We start from the raw sequence: 18,779 nt of genomic DNA on the forward strand, positions 1-18,779 counted from the left end.
AAAGCTTTTGCACAGCAAAGGATACCATAAACAAGACCATCAAAAAGACACATGCACCCCAATGTTCATTGCAGCTCTATTTACAATAGCCAGGACTTGGAAGCAACCTAAGTGTCCATCAACAGATGAATGGATAAAGAAGATGTGGCACATATATACAATGGAATATTACTCAGCCATAAAAAGAAATGAAACTGAGTTATTTGTAATGAGGTGGATAGACCTGGAGTCTGTCATACAGAGTGAAGTAAGTCAGAAGAAGAAAAACAAACACTGTATGCTAACACATATATATGGAATCTAAGAAAAAAAAAAGTCAAGAAGAGCCTAGGGGTAGGACGGGAATAAAACACAGACCTACTAGAGCATGGACTTGAGGATATGGGGAGTGGGAAGGGTAAGCTGTGACGAAGTGAGAGAGTGCAATGGACATATATACACAACCAAACATAGGATGGATAGCTAGTGGGAAGCAGCCGCATAGCACAGGGAGATCAGCTCGGTGCTTTGTGACCATCTAGCTGTGTGGGTGTGGGTGTGGGTGTGTACGTACGTGGTGTGCCAGTGTTCTGCTTTGGTGGGGGGGGGGGGAGGGAGGGAGATGCAAGAGGGAAGAGATATGGGAACATATGTATAAGTATAACTGATTCACTTTGTTGTAAAGCAGAAATAACACACCATTGTAAAACAGTTTTACTCCAATAAAGATGTTAAAAAAAAAAAAAAACTTGCACAGAATTATACAACAAATAAGCACTGAGATAGGATTAGCCGGATCCAAGTCCCTTAGACTTTCGCTTCACAAAGTTGGAGCAGATAGTAACCTGGAAAATAACTCCTTTGTCATCTGAACTTCCACGGTGGGCCAGGTGCAAAACTGACACTTGGTTCTTGGCGATTTCTCAAGGGACCATCCAAAGACTTGAACAGATTGCTCCATCAACACCCAAAGATGTTTACATCAGCAGCTTTAATATAATCCTCCCTCCATTCTCCAACTAAAGGTGGTTCAGCTCTGTCACAGAGAAGCTGGAACTAGACTCATCTTTTCTCAGCAGCAATCCCTCACGTGCTGACCAGAGAGAGAGCTGGGGTCCAGCTTTACACATGCCACTCAGTCCAATAAGCACAGCTGTGCTGAGGAGACCTCTTTCTCTAAATTCTCTTGCCAAGCTGAATTTTATGATCTTCACTGGCAGAGGATCAAATGCAAACTCCTAACTTACAGCCAAGTTATTTTACAGCAGCTGTTGGAAGAACTAATTTAGAATGCAAATCTGGTCCTTAATCTACAGGAAAACTGTTGCAGTGATGGATGGCTTTTGAAGCAATAGTTCAGGAAAGACACCCCTAATGCCCTCTAGCATTACAGAAGAAGAAATATGTAGCTGCCATTTGTTTTTATTTGCTTTGGAGCAATTGCCCCTCTAGGGAGGACTTGGAGTCCTACGGAAAAAGGGTCCAGGTGTTTAAAATCTGCCTCAACTGTCTTTTCCACATAAGTAAAATCGAGATCAGAAGAAAGACGTGGAGACTATGTTTCAGATAATGTCTCCTTAGGATGTAGGACTCCAAGACTTTAGGCTAAATCATCTATAGGATAAGGCAACTGGATGTAACAAGAGAGTGAAAAATCAGTAGCCATCACTGATCCTGCCTATAGAATCCCGTTACTCGAGGTATCAATTAAAGTTGATACAGTCTTTTTTCTTTTTATTCATTTACTTGCCAGCTAATGGTGACCTTCTAGAACACCGAATGCATGACGTGTTCATGGAACCATTCCACAGCTTTGATCCTCATGACTTTAGTCCAACAAAATCTTAGAAAATACTCAGTCCTGGTTATGAGGAAGTTTCTTACTTTTTCCACTGAGTGACTGAAGAAACCTGAGCCTGGGCAATATCTAAGAAGATCTCATCTGATGGCAGCTGTCAGAGTAAATGCAATAGAATAATGTACATTTCTACCTGTTCCTGTTTTGTTAGGCATGGAGAATGATGACTGTGGAACTTCTAATCACTTCAAAGAACTATTAGAATAAGAGTAATGGGAAATGGCTCTGAGGAGTAGAAAAGTAGAAAAGGAAAGGTATATCCACATTGGGGTTTTCTGTGATTGGTCTTTCAGTTTGGCTTTGTATGTAACGGAGATACACTTGTCATCTAAGTAACTGAACGTTGACTAGGAGACCAGAAACTCTCGCAACCCATGATGTGCTTCTAACTAGACACTCTCTCATGTGCTTTCTGTTCCACACGAGTCAACAAACACAAAGGAAAAACGGTGGTGCTACTCATGCGTATTTGTGGTCCTGCTTTTCCCTGACCCCATCCCATCACTGTTACCCCAAGTTTACTTAGATACACAGCCGTCTGTATTACTGATCTACCTGAGTCTGTGGTAGAGAAGGTAGGGCTTAAATTGGGATCAGGAAAGTAGCCTGGATTCTCCACAGTCACGACAGGGAGCAAGCATAAGCTGGATCAACTATGGTGACAAATATACCCCTCTGTTCTCCAAGGGCACTGCCAAAGCCCCTGATCATCCTAAATTTTCCTGTGACCCAACAGTGACACCTTACCTAGAAATCCAGTGCATTTTCATTTTACTATTGCCCTAGTTGACACGTGGGAGTTTGCATAATTGGTTATTCATCTTATTTGCTTTTGCAGCACATGATGGAGGACCCCAACAATGTGTTTGGTGTCAAGATACCAAGAAAAGCCTGGATCCAGTGTGAAACTACCTAATGCCCACGGACAGACCAAATACTGTGATGTCAGAAAATGAAGTAAGCTCACAAGAGGAAAGCTATTCATTCATCAAGGATGAACTGGGGCAAAGGTATCCTCTTGCATCTCTTCTAAGAATGTCTCCATTTCTTATCATGGGATGTGGCTTTTTATGATTTGAGGAGGAAAGACAAATTGGGAGAGGGCTGAGATGTTACCAAGCCTGGGTGAAATAAAGTTCGGATATATATAACCGGTAAGCATCATGATATTCATTTAGTCTTTAATTTATGCACCCATTAAATACATATTAAGCACAATATATCAAGTACTGCTCTAAGTAAGTACCTAGATAAAACAGTGAACCAAACAGGCAAAAATCTTTGCCCCCATAGAGCTTACAGTCTAATTGGCAGTGGACAATAAACATAATAAATTAGTAAATTAGGTAGTATATTCAAGGTAATTAGTTCTTAGGAGAAAAACCACCAGGTAAGGAGAGGCGGAATGAATGACAGGTGTTGAAATCCTAAATATAGTAGTCAGAGTCAGCAATCAAGGGGTGGTGACATTGGGTCAAAGTTTGAGGAAACAGACCACGTAGAAATCTGCAGAAAGAGCGTTCCAGGCAGAAGTAAGAGCCCGTGCAAAGGCCTAGAGGTGGAAGCGAGCCTGGTGTATTTCAGACAGGGTCAGGACAAGGCTGGAATTAGTTTGGGGTGAGTGAAATATTTGCCTCAGGAGAAAAATGTAAGGGGATCTTAAAAGACTCAGTAATCAAGAAGAATGCTATTTTTCAGTAGTTGTGGCGCATGGGCTTAGTTGCTCCGAGGCATGTAGGATCTTCCTGGACCAGGGCTCGAACCGGCGTCCCCTGCATCGGCAGGTGGATTCTTAGCCTCTGCACCACCAGGGAAGCCCCTGGCCTTTAGTTTTGAACATTTTAGATTGCGGTATCTACTTGCTCATCAAGTGACCACACTTGATATGGGAGTTGATACAGGAGTATGAAGTGGAGGAAGAGATTTCAGCTGGAGATATAAATATGGACATCACCTTAAAATCTATATAGACAACTTACTCTCCTCCTTCACCTCCAGATACTGAAGCCATTATTCTGTGAACTAGAATTGAGAAAGCTTTTGTAGAGGATACATGTCTTCATGAGGTAGGACTATGTTAACTTTCATCCTTTTGAGGTTTTCCAGTGGCCTAGGAATTTGTTTAAAAACAGAAGAAACTGGATTCTCTACATGAAAGACCTATGGTCAAATATGTTTCCACGGAGTTTTAATTCTTAGCATTTTCTCAATTTAAAGATTGGCAACATGTTTCAAGTTAGAAGAAATGACAGGGTCAAAATGTTAGTAACAGGATCCCACCAAAATGTGTCACTTCCCAAAATCTGCATCACATTTTCTACCAACAGGTAAAGTCCTAACAGAAGTACAATGTAAGTAAACATCTCTACAGGGGAAAAACTGGAGAGAGAGAAAGAGAGAGAGAGAGAGAAACTCTTCCCTGAATTATTTATTTAAAATAAAGATCAGTCATTTCAAATCAGTCTGCAATAAATGGTAATACATTTTCTAGACAATCTGAGCGTTTTATGAGTATACAAACTTGGCCACTTATGTTGGGCTGATTTGCAAAGTTAGGCATTAGGTCATATACTGTGGCTACTGTTTAAAAGTATAAAAATCATATGGCTGGCTAAGATGACAATTTTCTTGTGGCAAACTATTTGACTAGACTCTCTGGGCCAAGAAGAGATGAACTATAGTATTTTGACTCTTCATGAAAATATCCAGTCTGCTGACTGCCAATAAGGAGAAGCAAGAGTGGGTGCAGCAAAATATTAGGTTAATTATTAAACCTGCATAATGACAAAGCACCCATTGACAAAACTGATCGGCTCCCATCCTGGGAAGATTTGAGACCACAGATATAGCAGAGAACCAGTTTGAGCTTTCGGCTCAGATTTTCAAAACCAAATCCCATTCAGCATTGTGTGGTTTCTATGTTTCTACATGGGTTGCTGTCTCATTAATTGATGCCATTTGCCCTTGTTTTGTTTCATAGATTAAAGTAAGAACCAATAATGTCTAAATGCTGGCATCAAATGAAAACAGCAGTCTCTCTTTGTTGTCTTATTTCACTCAGAAATAGAAATTTATACTATCTCGTAATAACCTATAATGGAATAACATGTAAAAAAGAAATATATATATGTGTAACTGAATCACTTTGCTGTACACCTGAAACTAACACAACATTGTAAATCAACTATATTTCAATAAAAATTTAAAAGAAAAACAAATGATTCCCAACAAAAAATAAAATAATATGTCAAAAAATAGAAATATATCATTATCCTAGGAAGTCCAGCCATAGAATAAATTTTAGTTTTTACTAATTCAACCTTTTGATAAAGAAGCATGATTTCTAATTAAATCCATATTATTCTGTACTTCCATATTCTATTCAGTTTTCTTTATAATTGTGTACTCTAAAAGTTAAATATCTTTTATGCTTTTCTAAATTACTGTTCTGGATTTTATAAAGTAATAAAAATACAACAAAATACAAGAAATAGAGTGTCTTTGTGGAATACACAAAGGATATATTAAATGTTTATTTAATCAGATATTTATTTTCAATACTTTATGAAATCAATAAATATTTTACCATGGAAACATTGCTCTAGTACTACTCTGAAAATGCTACTGTTTTAAGAAATATGAGTTGGATTAGAGAAATAAAAATTCCTTTTACTGCATATAACAAATATTACAATAGAGAACAGACTTGTGGTTGCCAAGGGGGAGAGGGGTTGAGGAGGGATGGACTGGGAATTAGGACTAGCAGATGCAAGTGATTACATACAGAATGGATAAACAACAAGGTCCTACTGTACAGCACAGGGAACTATATTCCATATCCTGAGATAAACCATAATGTAAAAGAATATTAAAACACACATATATATGTAATATATATATACATGAAAAACTGAAGCACTTTGCTGTAAGCACAAATTAACAGAACATTGTAAATCAACTATACTTTACTAAAAGAATATATATTACAGACACAGCTAAGAGTAATTGTGACTCTGAGCAACTGATTTAAAAACATTTACTTCTCAATGTCTTTTTAAACCATGAAGATAGCTAGTTAGTGTTACTTAAAATAAATTGAAAATTAAAGATAAATATTCTCTAGCCCAAGCCAAAACATAAAACAAAAAACTCTAACTTAGGAAACCATTGCAAATCAACAAAATTAGACTTGCAAACATTCTAGTAAAACATGTGCTAAACTATTCTTCTACAGCAGCACTGAATATTCATTGACTTATCATTCATATGATTTTAATTTCTACCATAACTGCATTAAGAATGGGAAAACGTTAATACGAAAATAAGGAAACAATAGATCATAAACTACTCTTTGGAATGAAGGAGGCAAAAGCACAATACTAAGAACAATATAGTAAAAATTATCAACCAGACTTTGAGCACTATTTTGGGAGCATCTTTTATATGATGGAGCAGATTGAGTCAAAGATAGGCATGACAACTCAATGAGACCCAAATATAAACGATAAAACCATGGACAAAAGCCTCGAAGGAAAACGCTTTTCCCTTGGAGGGATGATTTCTACTGACCTCCAGGTGTAATATTATGTGCACTGATGAGCTGATCAACAGAACAGAACTTCTAGCCAGCTGTAATCAAGAGTGATTGATGGCTGGGACAAAAAAGTTGATTACCATGACAAGTTTGCTGATGCAGAGAAAATAAGCCTCTGCTTGGGAAATGGATAAAACCTGCTCAAAGACTACCTCCTGAAACCTTATTATATAGGAATCTAAGAGAAGGCTTAAAGTTGTATGAACGGACCTGATATCCCAATAAACCTGATAAGAATAAATTTGCCATGCATCCATCTTCAGATACTTCTAAGTACAGAATTTAAAAGTACATGTAGGCCCAATAAAAAGTAAACCACATACTCTCAATGTTATGTGTGTGATTCTTTATCTCTCCGCCTCTCAAAGTATGCCTGTGAATCACACGTGGACACAGAAAATTAAACTTTCACAACCCTCCACAGCTCCCTCCGCACAAGGAATGGGGTTCCCCAAAGGACTGCAACCTTTACCACTTTCAGATTCAATTTACATCAAAACATAGATTTGGAGGGAGACAACGGATCCCACAGGCAGTGTTTTGCATTGAAAATGAGGTTTGGCAGGCTTGAAAAAGGTGAATCCGGGCCAGGATGCAGGGTGTAAGTACAGTGTTCTAAAATAGTACAGTAGCTAGATTATGCAGAGATCCATAGACTATGAATAAATGTACCCCTCTTTTCAAGTTCTGGTTTTAACGTCATACTCTAGTAATGCAACCCAAATGTAGTGTGCAATTTATAGCATGCCTGGTACAATGTCATTCTCCTTAAATCCATGATAAAACCAAACAGCCACTCCTCAACGAGTCATCCTAAGAAACATAGTGGGAAGAAGGTAAAATGAATGGGTAGGTTCATTTCACCTATAGAGAGATCTGTGACCATGGGGATACTCAAGAAAGTATATTCCATCACAATTACTCTAGCTAATTAATACAGAGAATAGGACTCAGCAGAAGAGGTAACAACAAATAGCAACTGTAAAAGGAAAGAAAGGATATAAAGACCGTAAAACCCAAAATGACTTAAGAACAAAGTCATAGGAATTACCTTTCTCTCCAATTCCTTTGCTCCTCTGCCCCTCTACTGTCCTAAATTTCCAGGGCTATGGCGAAACTGGTGATTTATGAAATGCTGAAATAAATTATAGTGAAATGTAATAAAAAGGGCAAGGGGCCTGATAAACAGTGACTACAATGAATGGAAAGGGATGAACAAATTTGATTTTTGAGACTTTCTATTAGCGGTGATGATTAATGCAGTTGCTACTTTTAGTTTCTATAAGCTAATTAGTGCCTATTAATACTTTGAGAAATATATATGGCTGTAGAAAGAGATACAAAACAATTGATGACATTTATATGAGATATGTACATCAAGTGATTTATGGGCAACTGGGCTACATCAAGGATTTTATTCCATGGCTAATAAAGACTTCATCAGTCACAAAGTGATGAAGTGGCTGGTGTGCTCCAAAATCTTCAGGGTACAATCATAAAGTTAAAATGGGGGAATTTGGACTATACTGATTTTTTTGCAAATAACCTGAAATTCAGAGGTTGCTACAAGGCAGGCTTTCCAAATCCCAAGAACCAGCTTCTAGGCTGTGCTCAAATCTAATTCCACTTATTCATTTCCTCTTCAAATCATGTGAATTTCCATTTCTCAGGTTTTAGGGAAGTAGTTGCTTAGGATACGAATCCTGCTTTGTAGAGGGATCAGGCACTGGAGAAAAGGCAACCTAAAATTCCATTTTTTTCAAAATGTATAAGTTATTCTAAATGCTCTTAATGAAGCTGCAACTTAGACCCTCTTAGAAAATCCCGTTTCTACCTTCATTTTCTTGTTAAGGCGATAAAAAAAAATGTCTCTGGTCTTAAGCACTTCATCCATTTATTTATTCAATATTTATTGAGTGATACCTAAGACTTGTAAAGCTTTCCTAACATTAATAGGTTTCTTGTCTCATCTTTGGGGACACGTGGACAATTTTAGTTGATTTAATTGGAATCATAACTCTTGCTCACCACGTTCAACCCTCCCCATCACATTCTGTCCTTTGATGCTTTGCGCATGCTTAACCCCCTTCTCAAACTCTGCATTCAATAGGTGGCATTTGATGAAACAGACTCAGCGGAGATTATCTACTGCCCCCCTGCCCCGCCCCCTTCAAAACTTACTACAATAGCGCTGCCTTTGAGGCGTTCTCAATTTTGAAATATGTTTCTAGGTTCTAGCGATCTATACTACTGGCAATCTAGCAAGGAGTTTACTACTGGTATCAACCTTAACTTCTACATTGTGTGTAGAACTTAAGTGACCAGTTGTCCTAGCTGAAAACTGTCAGCTGATACCAATGCAAGTCTTGAAATTAATTTCCCTTAGCAAAGGTCACGTGATACGTTAGGTAAAAACACTAAGTTGGGAATTAGGAGCCTGGTTTTCAGTCCTCTTATCTGTTTCAACAGCCTAGAGACCTTGAAAAAGTCAACTCAATATTCTGGCCTTTGGTTTTTCCAAGTGTACAATCTATAAAATGGACAGAATTATTTCTTATACTTCTCTAAGTCCTAACTTACAACAATTCTCTGAGGAGCTCACAGTATTCCATAGAAATACAAATATCTCTGATTATTGGAGGATATTGCACACATGTACTTGTCATAGCTAAAATCAACTTTCTCTTTTGATACTTTCAAAGTCAAATTTTCCATGCCTAGGAGAATTTAATAGAAAAGTGAATTTTATTAATTTGTTTTTCCTTGTTTATCAAGAAAAGAAGTCCAGAGAAATATGGACCCTTTTATAATGATTTCTCTTTTTTCTCAGTCCCATACCCTTCATTCCATCCACAGATGAAACTCTGGAATATCAAAGTCAATTCAGAGTCCCGAAATGACCCAATATTGAAGTTTTATTTTTAAAAGCCTGCCAAAGAAACACACTGCTTAAATAGATTCCTGTGCTCTTGACTGGCTCATTTTCTCCTGAAATCTCGAACAGCCAGACTCAATAGCTCTTGTTTGGTCTTTCTGTTCAAGTTTTGCTTTCTGAGAATTTCTGACAGAGCCTCGGGCTCTATTCAAGAAGTAGAAACCAGTGAAACTGAGGGATGAAATGGCCCAAACGCACACTCAGAGGACATGCTCCAGACCCAACTCTTCACACAGGGACGACCTGGCAGCCCAACTCAAGCTCATCAGGTCCCAGACATATCTCCTCTGGCAGGGAAGCTGAATGGCCCTGTCCTAGAACTATTTTTGAAGAAGAAAAAGCACCCAGTGGGAAAGCCATGATGCTCAGGCCAACGCTCTAAATAGCCCTGTGAGTCCTGGAGACATGGAAGGGACACACTCTTATGAAAGAGCTGTTTCAAAGCTGCCTGAAAATTTAATTTATAACTGGGTTTCTCTGAAGATCCTTTGGGGCTTAGCAGCAGCAGCAATAGGCTTAAAGAGGTTGAGAGTTTTTAATAAATGCAGCTTTGTCATGGACAAGTGGTTCCTGCCGTTTTTAAAAGGTAAAAGGTAAAGATTTACCAGGAGTGGGCACCTCAAATCTTAACACAAAGATACACTAAGATGCACAAAGATGCTTTCAACTTATAGATCCCTATAAGTACTTTTTTTTTAAAGAGAGATATTTTCAAACTTCCGTATTTCTTAAGAAGTAATTTAACATTTGAAGAATGAAACAATTGTAACTTCATTTTTAGCCAACAAAGTAAAAATGATCTTTCTGTTTCATGCACTATAGAATTTATAATCCAGTTGTTTACATGTTGTAGTTTATAATCCTTACAACGTGGCTGTAAGGAATGGCTAGTCATTTTAAATGAGATGATTGTGGAACCTGTAAGTTCAATGAAGAGCCCAAGGACACACAGTCAATTAAGAGAAGACAAATCTAGACGACAGGATGTCAAACTCCTGATCGGATGTTTTTCCTACCATTGCACTCAGCTTCTCTGGATGCTGTTTTCAGGTTTGGGGTTTGATGTGTATCCCCCATGCATAGATCTGTATTAACCTTTCTCCTAGGATATACAATAAAATGCTAAAATTTGAATGAGACAAAAATAATATCTATGAACTTTCCTGGGCGTGTCTCAGACTGAAAACACTGCCAGAAAGAGGCAAGAAATACTTAGAAAAGTGCAACTGAGATCTTCAAAATATAATTTTTAATTTGGGATAAAACATGTAGTTTGAAAACCATAATAGGATAGTAGATGCAACCATCCTTTTTCCTTTAAAAAACTTAAGCACGCTCATAAAGGAAATTTGGAGAATAAAGTAGGCAGTAAAAGAATAGTTCTTCAACTCCAATACAACCACCATTAGTTTTTGTTTTTCTCTCCATCTATGCAGCATTTCCTTTAAATATCAGCCTCCACAAATAATATTGATTTAAATATTTTAAAAATGTGTCTTAAGATATGATGTTAATGAAAGCGTAATTATCTAAGTTTGGTCATTTGGTAGGAAGAAATATTCCTGCTAGAATCTTCATCATTATATTGCCACATTTGGTAATGGAAGTTTTGACAGAGATATGAATTAAATTCAGATTTATTGCTTCGTTTCACTACATAGCTGGTTTCTAAAGTGCAGAACAATAATGATTTCTATTTTATAATACCATTGGAAAATGTAAATATCAATTATATTGGTGATGATCCCAAGGATTCCCTTTGGAGGGGTCTGAGATATGTAATTAACGTTATCTTCTTTCTCTCTTTTTGTTTTTTTATAAATTTACTTATTTTGTTTATTTATTTTTGTCTGTGTTGGGTCTTCGTTGCTCCGTGAGGGCTTTCTCTAATTGCGGCGAGCCGGGGCTACTCTTCATTGTGGTGTGCGGGCTTCTCATTGCAGTGGCTTCTCTTGTTGTGGAGCGTGGGCTCTAGGCGTGTGGGCTTCAGTAGTTGTGGCACGTGGGCTCAGTAGTTGTGCCTCGCGGGCTATAGAGCGCAGGCTCAGTAGCTGTGGCGCATGGGCTTAGTTGTTCCGTGGCATGTAGGATCTTCCCAGAACGGGGCTCGAACCCGTGTCCCCTGCATTGGCAGGTGGATTCTTAACCACTGCACCACCAAGGAAGCCCTAACGTTATCTTCTAATGAGGTTGCTTTTCCTCTGGTTCATAACAATCCCCTGAAGTATGCTTGGCCATCCTGAGTCATAAAGGATTTGTTGTTACTGTATTATAGTTCAGTAGTTTGCATTTATATTTAAATTTTCACCATGTTTATGACTGAACTGTGCAAGTGAACAGGAGTGATGCTGTTTGGGAGGACTCGTCAGTCATTGTGGCGGAGCCTAGCCCGCAGTGACGGTGACCTCCACAGCGGCTCTGACTGCCCTGGGTTAGTTCCATGGGGGAAGGAGCCCTCAGGCTTTCTCTTTGGGACAGCTGGACTGGGCAGGAAACACACAGGATGCCATCCATGCCATTGTTGTAGCAGCTGCTGGATCTCCAGATGGACTTGCTGCCCTACCTGGACCAGGTGAAGCAGAAACAGCCTGGAAATGGACATCGACCCTGTGTGTCATCTCTGGCTAGGTGGCCTGGTATAAGCCTCCTACACTCTCTCTACACTTCAGTTTCCACTGTGAAATTAGCAAAAGTTTCCTTCCATCTTTAACATATCATGAAATGTTCTTTTGGGGATATTAACCAGAGTGATGATCAGATACCGCAATTTTATGATCCCTCAGTTTTGGGGCCTGAGATCTTATTTCCCATTCTATAAACAGTCATTGAGTAATTAATCATTTTCTACCTCACTTAATAATCTTACACATGTGCTGGCCTTGCTATAAGTTGTCTTTCAAAAGCACACTTACTAACTGGTCCAGGCCAATGGTAATTTATGCTGATTTTAAGATGCTGATAAAATAATTGGACAAATTACAACCTTTCATTCTTTAATTGGAAGCTTTCTGCATAACCTCATGTGTGTTTCACATAAATGTCAAAAAGAATTTTTTTTTTTCCAAAGAAAAAGCCTGCACCAGGAGAAGGCAATCTGATTTAAAGTGCATACAATATAATGTGCCACTTAGAAAGATATCTGCAGGGCTAAAAATGGAAAAAGTACTGTACAGGAAACAGGTATGGCATAACACCAAATTACAGACTTTATAATACGAAGGGTTAAAAAAATAAATAAAGCTTAGAGGGAAAGGAAATTGAATTTTCATGATGCAGAGATGAAAAGAACTAGAAGCTATTATTTTCATTGGAAGGGGAAGAAGCTTTGAAATGTAAAAAGGTTCACAAGGCAAAAATACTTTCCTATGTGATAGAGGATTCAACCAAGCCTACAAGTGAATTACAGTGTTACTTTTCCAGATTCTAGGTTTAAGAATGGAAATAGCAAGATAAATTCCAGATTTACCTGGAAAGAGCAAATAGGCAGTTGTATTGGGATTTAAAGCTCTTTGGGAATAAAATGCTCGATATCTATATCTATACATCTATATAAATATATATATACGTATATATACACATACATATGTATGTATACATATATACACATACATATGTATGTATTTTCTTTTTTTATATATGAATGAATGAATGATAAATCCAGTTGATTTTGGCATTCAGTACTAAATATTTCATGAAATTAGTATTTATAGATATGACCAGTCAATAAATAAACAAATCTTATATTTTCAGCACATTAGTTCCCCTTTATTGACATAATAATGCTACGGAGATATTTAAAGTCTCTAAAGGAGTTTCTACTCCTGTATTTCAATTTTGCAATAATTATATTTTGTTTGTAAATCACAGTTAATATGCTGCTATGTCATTTATAAACTCAATAACATTGGGTCTTCCTATTAAAAATACTGCAATTTAAAAACCTTGCACTGCATAGTGAATTTATATTCAAGGTTCAAGGCAAGGAAAAATGTCAGGGCACTGAATTCATGTGTCCAGTTTATACAGACCAAAGATTTGGACTGGGTAATTATCTGATAAATGCAGGTGGTCATGAAATTCAGTTCAAATCTAAGTCAAACATCCACATGAGTATCTATGGTAGGCAGGATAATGATGTTTAAGTCCTAATCCCTGGAAATGATGGATATGTTGCATTACGTGGCGTGACAAAGGAGATTAAATTAGCAGCTGAAAGTAGGTTGCTAAACAGCTAATTTTAAAATAGAAAAGTTATTAGGGATTATCCAGGTGGGTCCATGGTGATCACAAAGGTCCTTCAATGTGGAAGAGGGAGGCAAAAGAGAGAGAGAGTAATTCCACATGCAAAGAACTCAACTGGCCTTGTTGTCTTGAGGATGGGAGGGGGTCGCGAGCCAAGAGGGCAGCTTCTAGAAGCTAGAAAAGAAAGGCAAGGGGACTTCCCTGGTGGTCCAGTGGTTAAGACTCCACACTCCCAATGCAGGGGGCCCGGGTTTGATCCCTGTTCAGGGAACTAAGATCCCGCATGCCGCAACTAAAGATCCCACGTGCCGCAACTAAGACCCAGCACAGCCAAATAAATAAAAAATAAATAAATATTAAAAAAAAAAAGAAGGGCAAGGAACTGAAATCTCCCCCAGAGCCCCTGAAGGAACATCACCCTGCTAACACCTTACTTTCAGCCATGTGAGACCCATTTCTGACTTCTCACCTCCAGAACTATAAACTAATAGAGCTGTGCTGTCTTAAACCACCAAAGTTGTGGTAATCTGTTACAGCAACAATAAAAGATTAACACAGTAACCATCTAATGAGTGGTCAAGCCTGCAATTGTTTAATTATGACCGAGACTGATTCTTGTCCATCCTCCAAATACCTTGGCCTTTCCTTCTAGAGAAACCTGAGAACAAAGTTGTAAGAATGAGAAGCAATTTCCCTAATAAATACATATTGATTCCTATATCACTTTGAAAATTCATTAGCAAATGAATACAAATACATTTTTATTCTCTTACTAAGAAGTAAAATAAGATTACATTTTAGAAAAGAAATATGCAAATCTTTATTTTACATTATGTTCTTTATGTTAATAATCATATATGGAAACATAGTGTGTTTCCTAAAGCATACCTGACAGTATTTCTAAAGTTTTTAAATATGACTTTGATATCCCTCTACAGGATTAGTAGAAACATCTGCCAAAAAAAAAAAGACCAACTGTGTCTTGAAGTGGTGAGTTACCCATCACTGGGGATAATCAACCCAAAGACCTAGTCTAGATATAGCAAATGGTTTTCTTACATTTCGTGGGAGAGTGGGTTCAATGAGCTTGAAGTCTCTTTCTGGCTTCCAGTTTACAGGAAGTTTTCTTAATATAGAGAAAAACATTAGAAGGGAAATTGTTGGCAGAAGGGTTGATATTTGAAACAGCCCCTATTAGATGTAAGAAGCAGGAAACAGGGCTCCTCAGAGACTTTTGCAACATTATCTGATCAGTACCAAAGTGAAATATCAATACGATTTAAGAAGAAAAGGAATAAAGGACACACTTAACAATTATGGAACTATCTGATTGTTTGCTGAGTATTTAAAAATGATCAAAATTGCAACTGTTGAGTTCAGAACTCTTATTTGCAAGACAAGAAAACTGTTTTTTTTTTTACACCAGCTGGAAGAGGTTATTATATAACATTCATCACTTGAAATATTTTTTAATAAATTAGACTATAGTAATTTTCTTAAAATTCAAATCGAATCAAGGTGCTCAGTATTCACAAACAAACAACAAAACAAAACAAAAAAAATAAAAGACAACCCTTCAAATAAAATGCTGTATGTTTACTGTATTCTTTTTACAGCAGCAAATGCCATTCAGGTGCTATGCAGGCAATCTATTCCTCTTCTTAAGCCAACAGAAGGAATGTTATAAAATTACCTGATGATTATACTAGTAGGTATGAGTTCATAAGACAGTAGCAATCCTTATACAAATGAAATGCTCTCACGGAAGGAAAAAGCCACTTTATTTATGCCACATCTATTTCCTGTGCCTGATTATCTCACATGAAACCCTTATCATCAGATCAGCTAAGGGACACACTTGCCTAGGGTGATTAAATACTGGAAGGCCTAACGTTCTCCAGAATCCAGAGCTGTTTGGTCATCTCCATACAGCATATCCATTTAGGGCAAGATCATGGCACCCTGGAAAGGCCACTTTGATAGATAGGGTCCTCTGTTTACCAAGAGTGTCAACAAGATGTTCAATTTTTATTCCTTCCAAACCAACGTTCCTTTTCTTTTCTGTATCTCAGGACCGACTCCATTCCAAAGTAGGTTGGGGACGCCAGGCAGTTTTTTTCATATTGACCACAAGCAAAATTAGCTTCTGTGATGAATCCAGAGTCCACACTGTCCCTTAGAAAAGGTATAAAAGATGAGGATCCCTCTCTGTGAATAACTTGCAAAGTGTCAGGTCTACACTGTCTTGCTCCTGTCATGTTCTCCACTTAACTTTTACTCATTAGGGGCTGGGGTCCTTTGAGGTCTTCAGAACCCCCTGTTACTATGCTAATACTTCTAGGTCAGTGACTGGAGGTCTCTAACACAAATACAAGTAAAGACACCAGAGATCTGCAATAGGGGACCATCAGGGCAGGAGAAGAGAATTTACAAAGCCAAAATCTTGGCTTTGAAATATAATCTGGGACCTACCTTATTTCACAGGTGTGATTTACTGAAAGCCTCGTTAGTCCTAAATTTTTACTATTTCCCAAAGGCAAAGTGTGTTATCTAAATTTAGCATTCCCAAGAGACTAAAAAATACCATTAAAGTGCAAGTATACCAGTTTGTTTAGGTGTGATTTTTTTATAGAAAACAACCAAACATAATATAATAAAGTCCAAAATTAAAGCACATAAGGAGTTAAAATGTTATCTTTGAATTTTGACATGCTCAGTTATCGGAGAAAAATGTTTAAGAAATCTCTTCTGCAAGATTAGAACAGCAGAATACATTTTTTTCAGTGAATACTAAATGATAAACTTACATCAGAATTAAATCTCAACTGGCAAATGTTGCATGATATGATTTGCTTTCTTCGATGAGGAAGAGGAACCCCGAAAGTATGATTTATTACAGCTTTCTGAATCGGGTCCATCTGTAATGAGAAAAAAAATACAACAAATAGAAATAAAGCTTGTCAGTTCCATTGGAATGTTGGCTATTTCATTAAAGAACCAATCTGTACAGCTTCAATCTACGGCTTACATTATAAAGAACATTTTTATTCTAAGAAATGGCATTTTTACTTTCTTGAAAAATAGACAACAATGAGCCCGAAGCACAGTATAAGGAAATGATAAATGTACCCATTAGAGTCTGCATGCTAAACCGTTTTTCTCATTTAGGATCAACAATTGTCTCAGTTTGATAATCCTCAAATATAATTAAAGGTTTATCAAAACTCAAGTTATTGTGAATGCCAGAAACCTTACACAGAAGTTAGTCTATGCCATTGCCCCAAACAGACTTCAAAATAGACTTAGTCAGAAGAGCAGCTATGAAAATAACTTAAGCCCCATTATGGATAATTAACCTTATGCTATGTTTGGTATCTTTCTGCCTTAAGAGTATAGTATAGATTTCCCCTGCTATCTGAAAGTAGAAGCCACTACCTTAGGACACATCTTGCTAATGGCTGCACAATGTAAATCTAGATAAAGCACAGATGCGCACAGACACAGTTCAAAGCCATGGCAGCTGGATGCTGAGATGCTGAGTGTAGTTGTCTGGGGATGGGATGGAGCTTAGAGACGCCAGACTTGCTGCTCAGGGTTCATGCTGCCTCTGTAAGAGCTGCTGCAAAACAAAGGCTGAACATCACTTTCTCTGTTTGCCTTTTTGTGTAAAACTGAAAATCCTCTTTGGATTTCCTTTGGTTAGCAGAAACAGGTACTAATACAGGTCTCTGGTCAAAGTGAGGTGACATAAAGAGAATTTTGGAAAAGCAAGGGTTACCTGTACACAAATGCTGCTTTCTAAGTATTCAGACATGGAGCTATGGATTCTTTCAACAATCATTTACTGATCACCTAATACATATTGCTATCCTATGGACTTACTGCTTGAGGTTCAGAGAGTTTGGGCCAGATGTCAGTTACTTCTCTTCATCCCATTCCCAGGACAGGACAAGGGACACCCAAAACATAATGTCAGCAACCTAGCTCTGATAAAATTTCATGTCTCCTCACCAAGCTTTGTCCCAGGGTCCACATCAGTGATTAACAACTGTTAGAGTCAGATACAAATTTTGATCTGCTTCTTAATACTTGTGCTACCTCTTTGCTCATCTGCATCTATCTCTTAAGGTTGTGATGAAGTTTAAACATAATGATTCTTGAAATTATTAGCACATTAAGAAGTCAATAAGTGGTGCTGGGAAAACTGGACAGCTACATGTAAAAGAATGAAATTAGAACACTCCCTAAAACCATACACAAAAATAAACTCAAAATGGATTAAAGACCTAAATGTAACTCCAGACACTATAAAACTCTTAGAGGAAAACAAAGGCAGAACACTCTTTGACATAAATCACAGCAAGATCTTTTTTGACCCACCTCCTAGAGTAATGAAAATAAAAACAAAAATAAACAAGTGGGACCTAATTAAACTTAAAAGCTTTTGCACAGCAAAGGAAACCATAAACAAGAATAAAAGACAACCCTCAGAATGGGAGAAAATATTTTCAAACGAAGCAACTGATAAAAGATTAATCTCCAAAAATATACAAACAGCTCATGCGGCTCAATATCAAAAAACCAAACAACCCAATCCAAAAATGGGTGGAAGACCTAAATAGACATTTCTCCAAAGACATACAGATGGCCAACAAACACATGAAAAGATGCTCAACATCACTAATTATTGGAGAAATGCCAATCAAAACTACAGTGAGGTATCACTTCACACCAGTCAGCATGGCCATCATCAAAAAATCTACAAACAGTAAATGCTGGAAAGGGTGCGGAGAACAGGGAACCTGCATACACTGTTGATGTGAATGTAAATTGATACAACCACTATGGAGAACAGTATGCAGCTTCCTTAGAAAACCAAAAATAGAACTACCATATGACCCAGCAATCCCACTACTGGGCATATACCCAGAGAAAACGATAATTCAAAAAGACACATGCACCCCAATGTTCATCGCAGCACTATTTACAATAGTTAGGACATGGAAGCAACCGAAATGTCCATCAACAGAGGAATGGATAAAGATGTGGTGTATGAGGGCTTCCCTGGTGGCGCAGTGGTTAAGAGTCCGTCTGCCGATGCAGGGGACGTGGGTTCATGCCCCGGTCCGGGAAGATCCCACATGCCGCGGAGCGGCTAGGCCCGTGAGCCA

General features: G+C 37.9%; 1 protein-coding gene across 1 annotated transcript in view; it reads right to left on the reverse strand.

The window, feature by feature from the left end:
- Positions 1-18,779, reverse strand: part of ZNF385D (zinc finger protein 385D) — a 768,390-nt gene that overhangs the window by 127,009 nt on the left and 622,602 nt on the right. Inside the window, exon 4 of the mRNA XM_055085280.1 lies at positions 16,416-16,526. Within this exon, the coding sequence (XP_054941255.1) occupies positions 16,416-16,526 (111 nt within the window). The remainder of the gene's footprint in view (positions 1-16,415; positions 16,527-18,779) is intronic.

The sequence above is a fragment of the Physeter macrocephalus genome, chromosome 1, assembly GCF_002837175.3.
Source record: "Physeter macrocephalus isolate SW-GA chromosome 1, ASM283717v5, whole genome shotgun sequence".
Lineage (NCBI taxonomy): Eukaryota > Metazoa > Chordata > Mammalia > Artiodactyla > Physeteridae > Physeter > Physeter macrocephalus.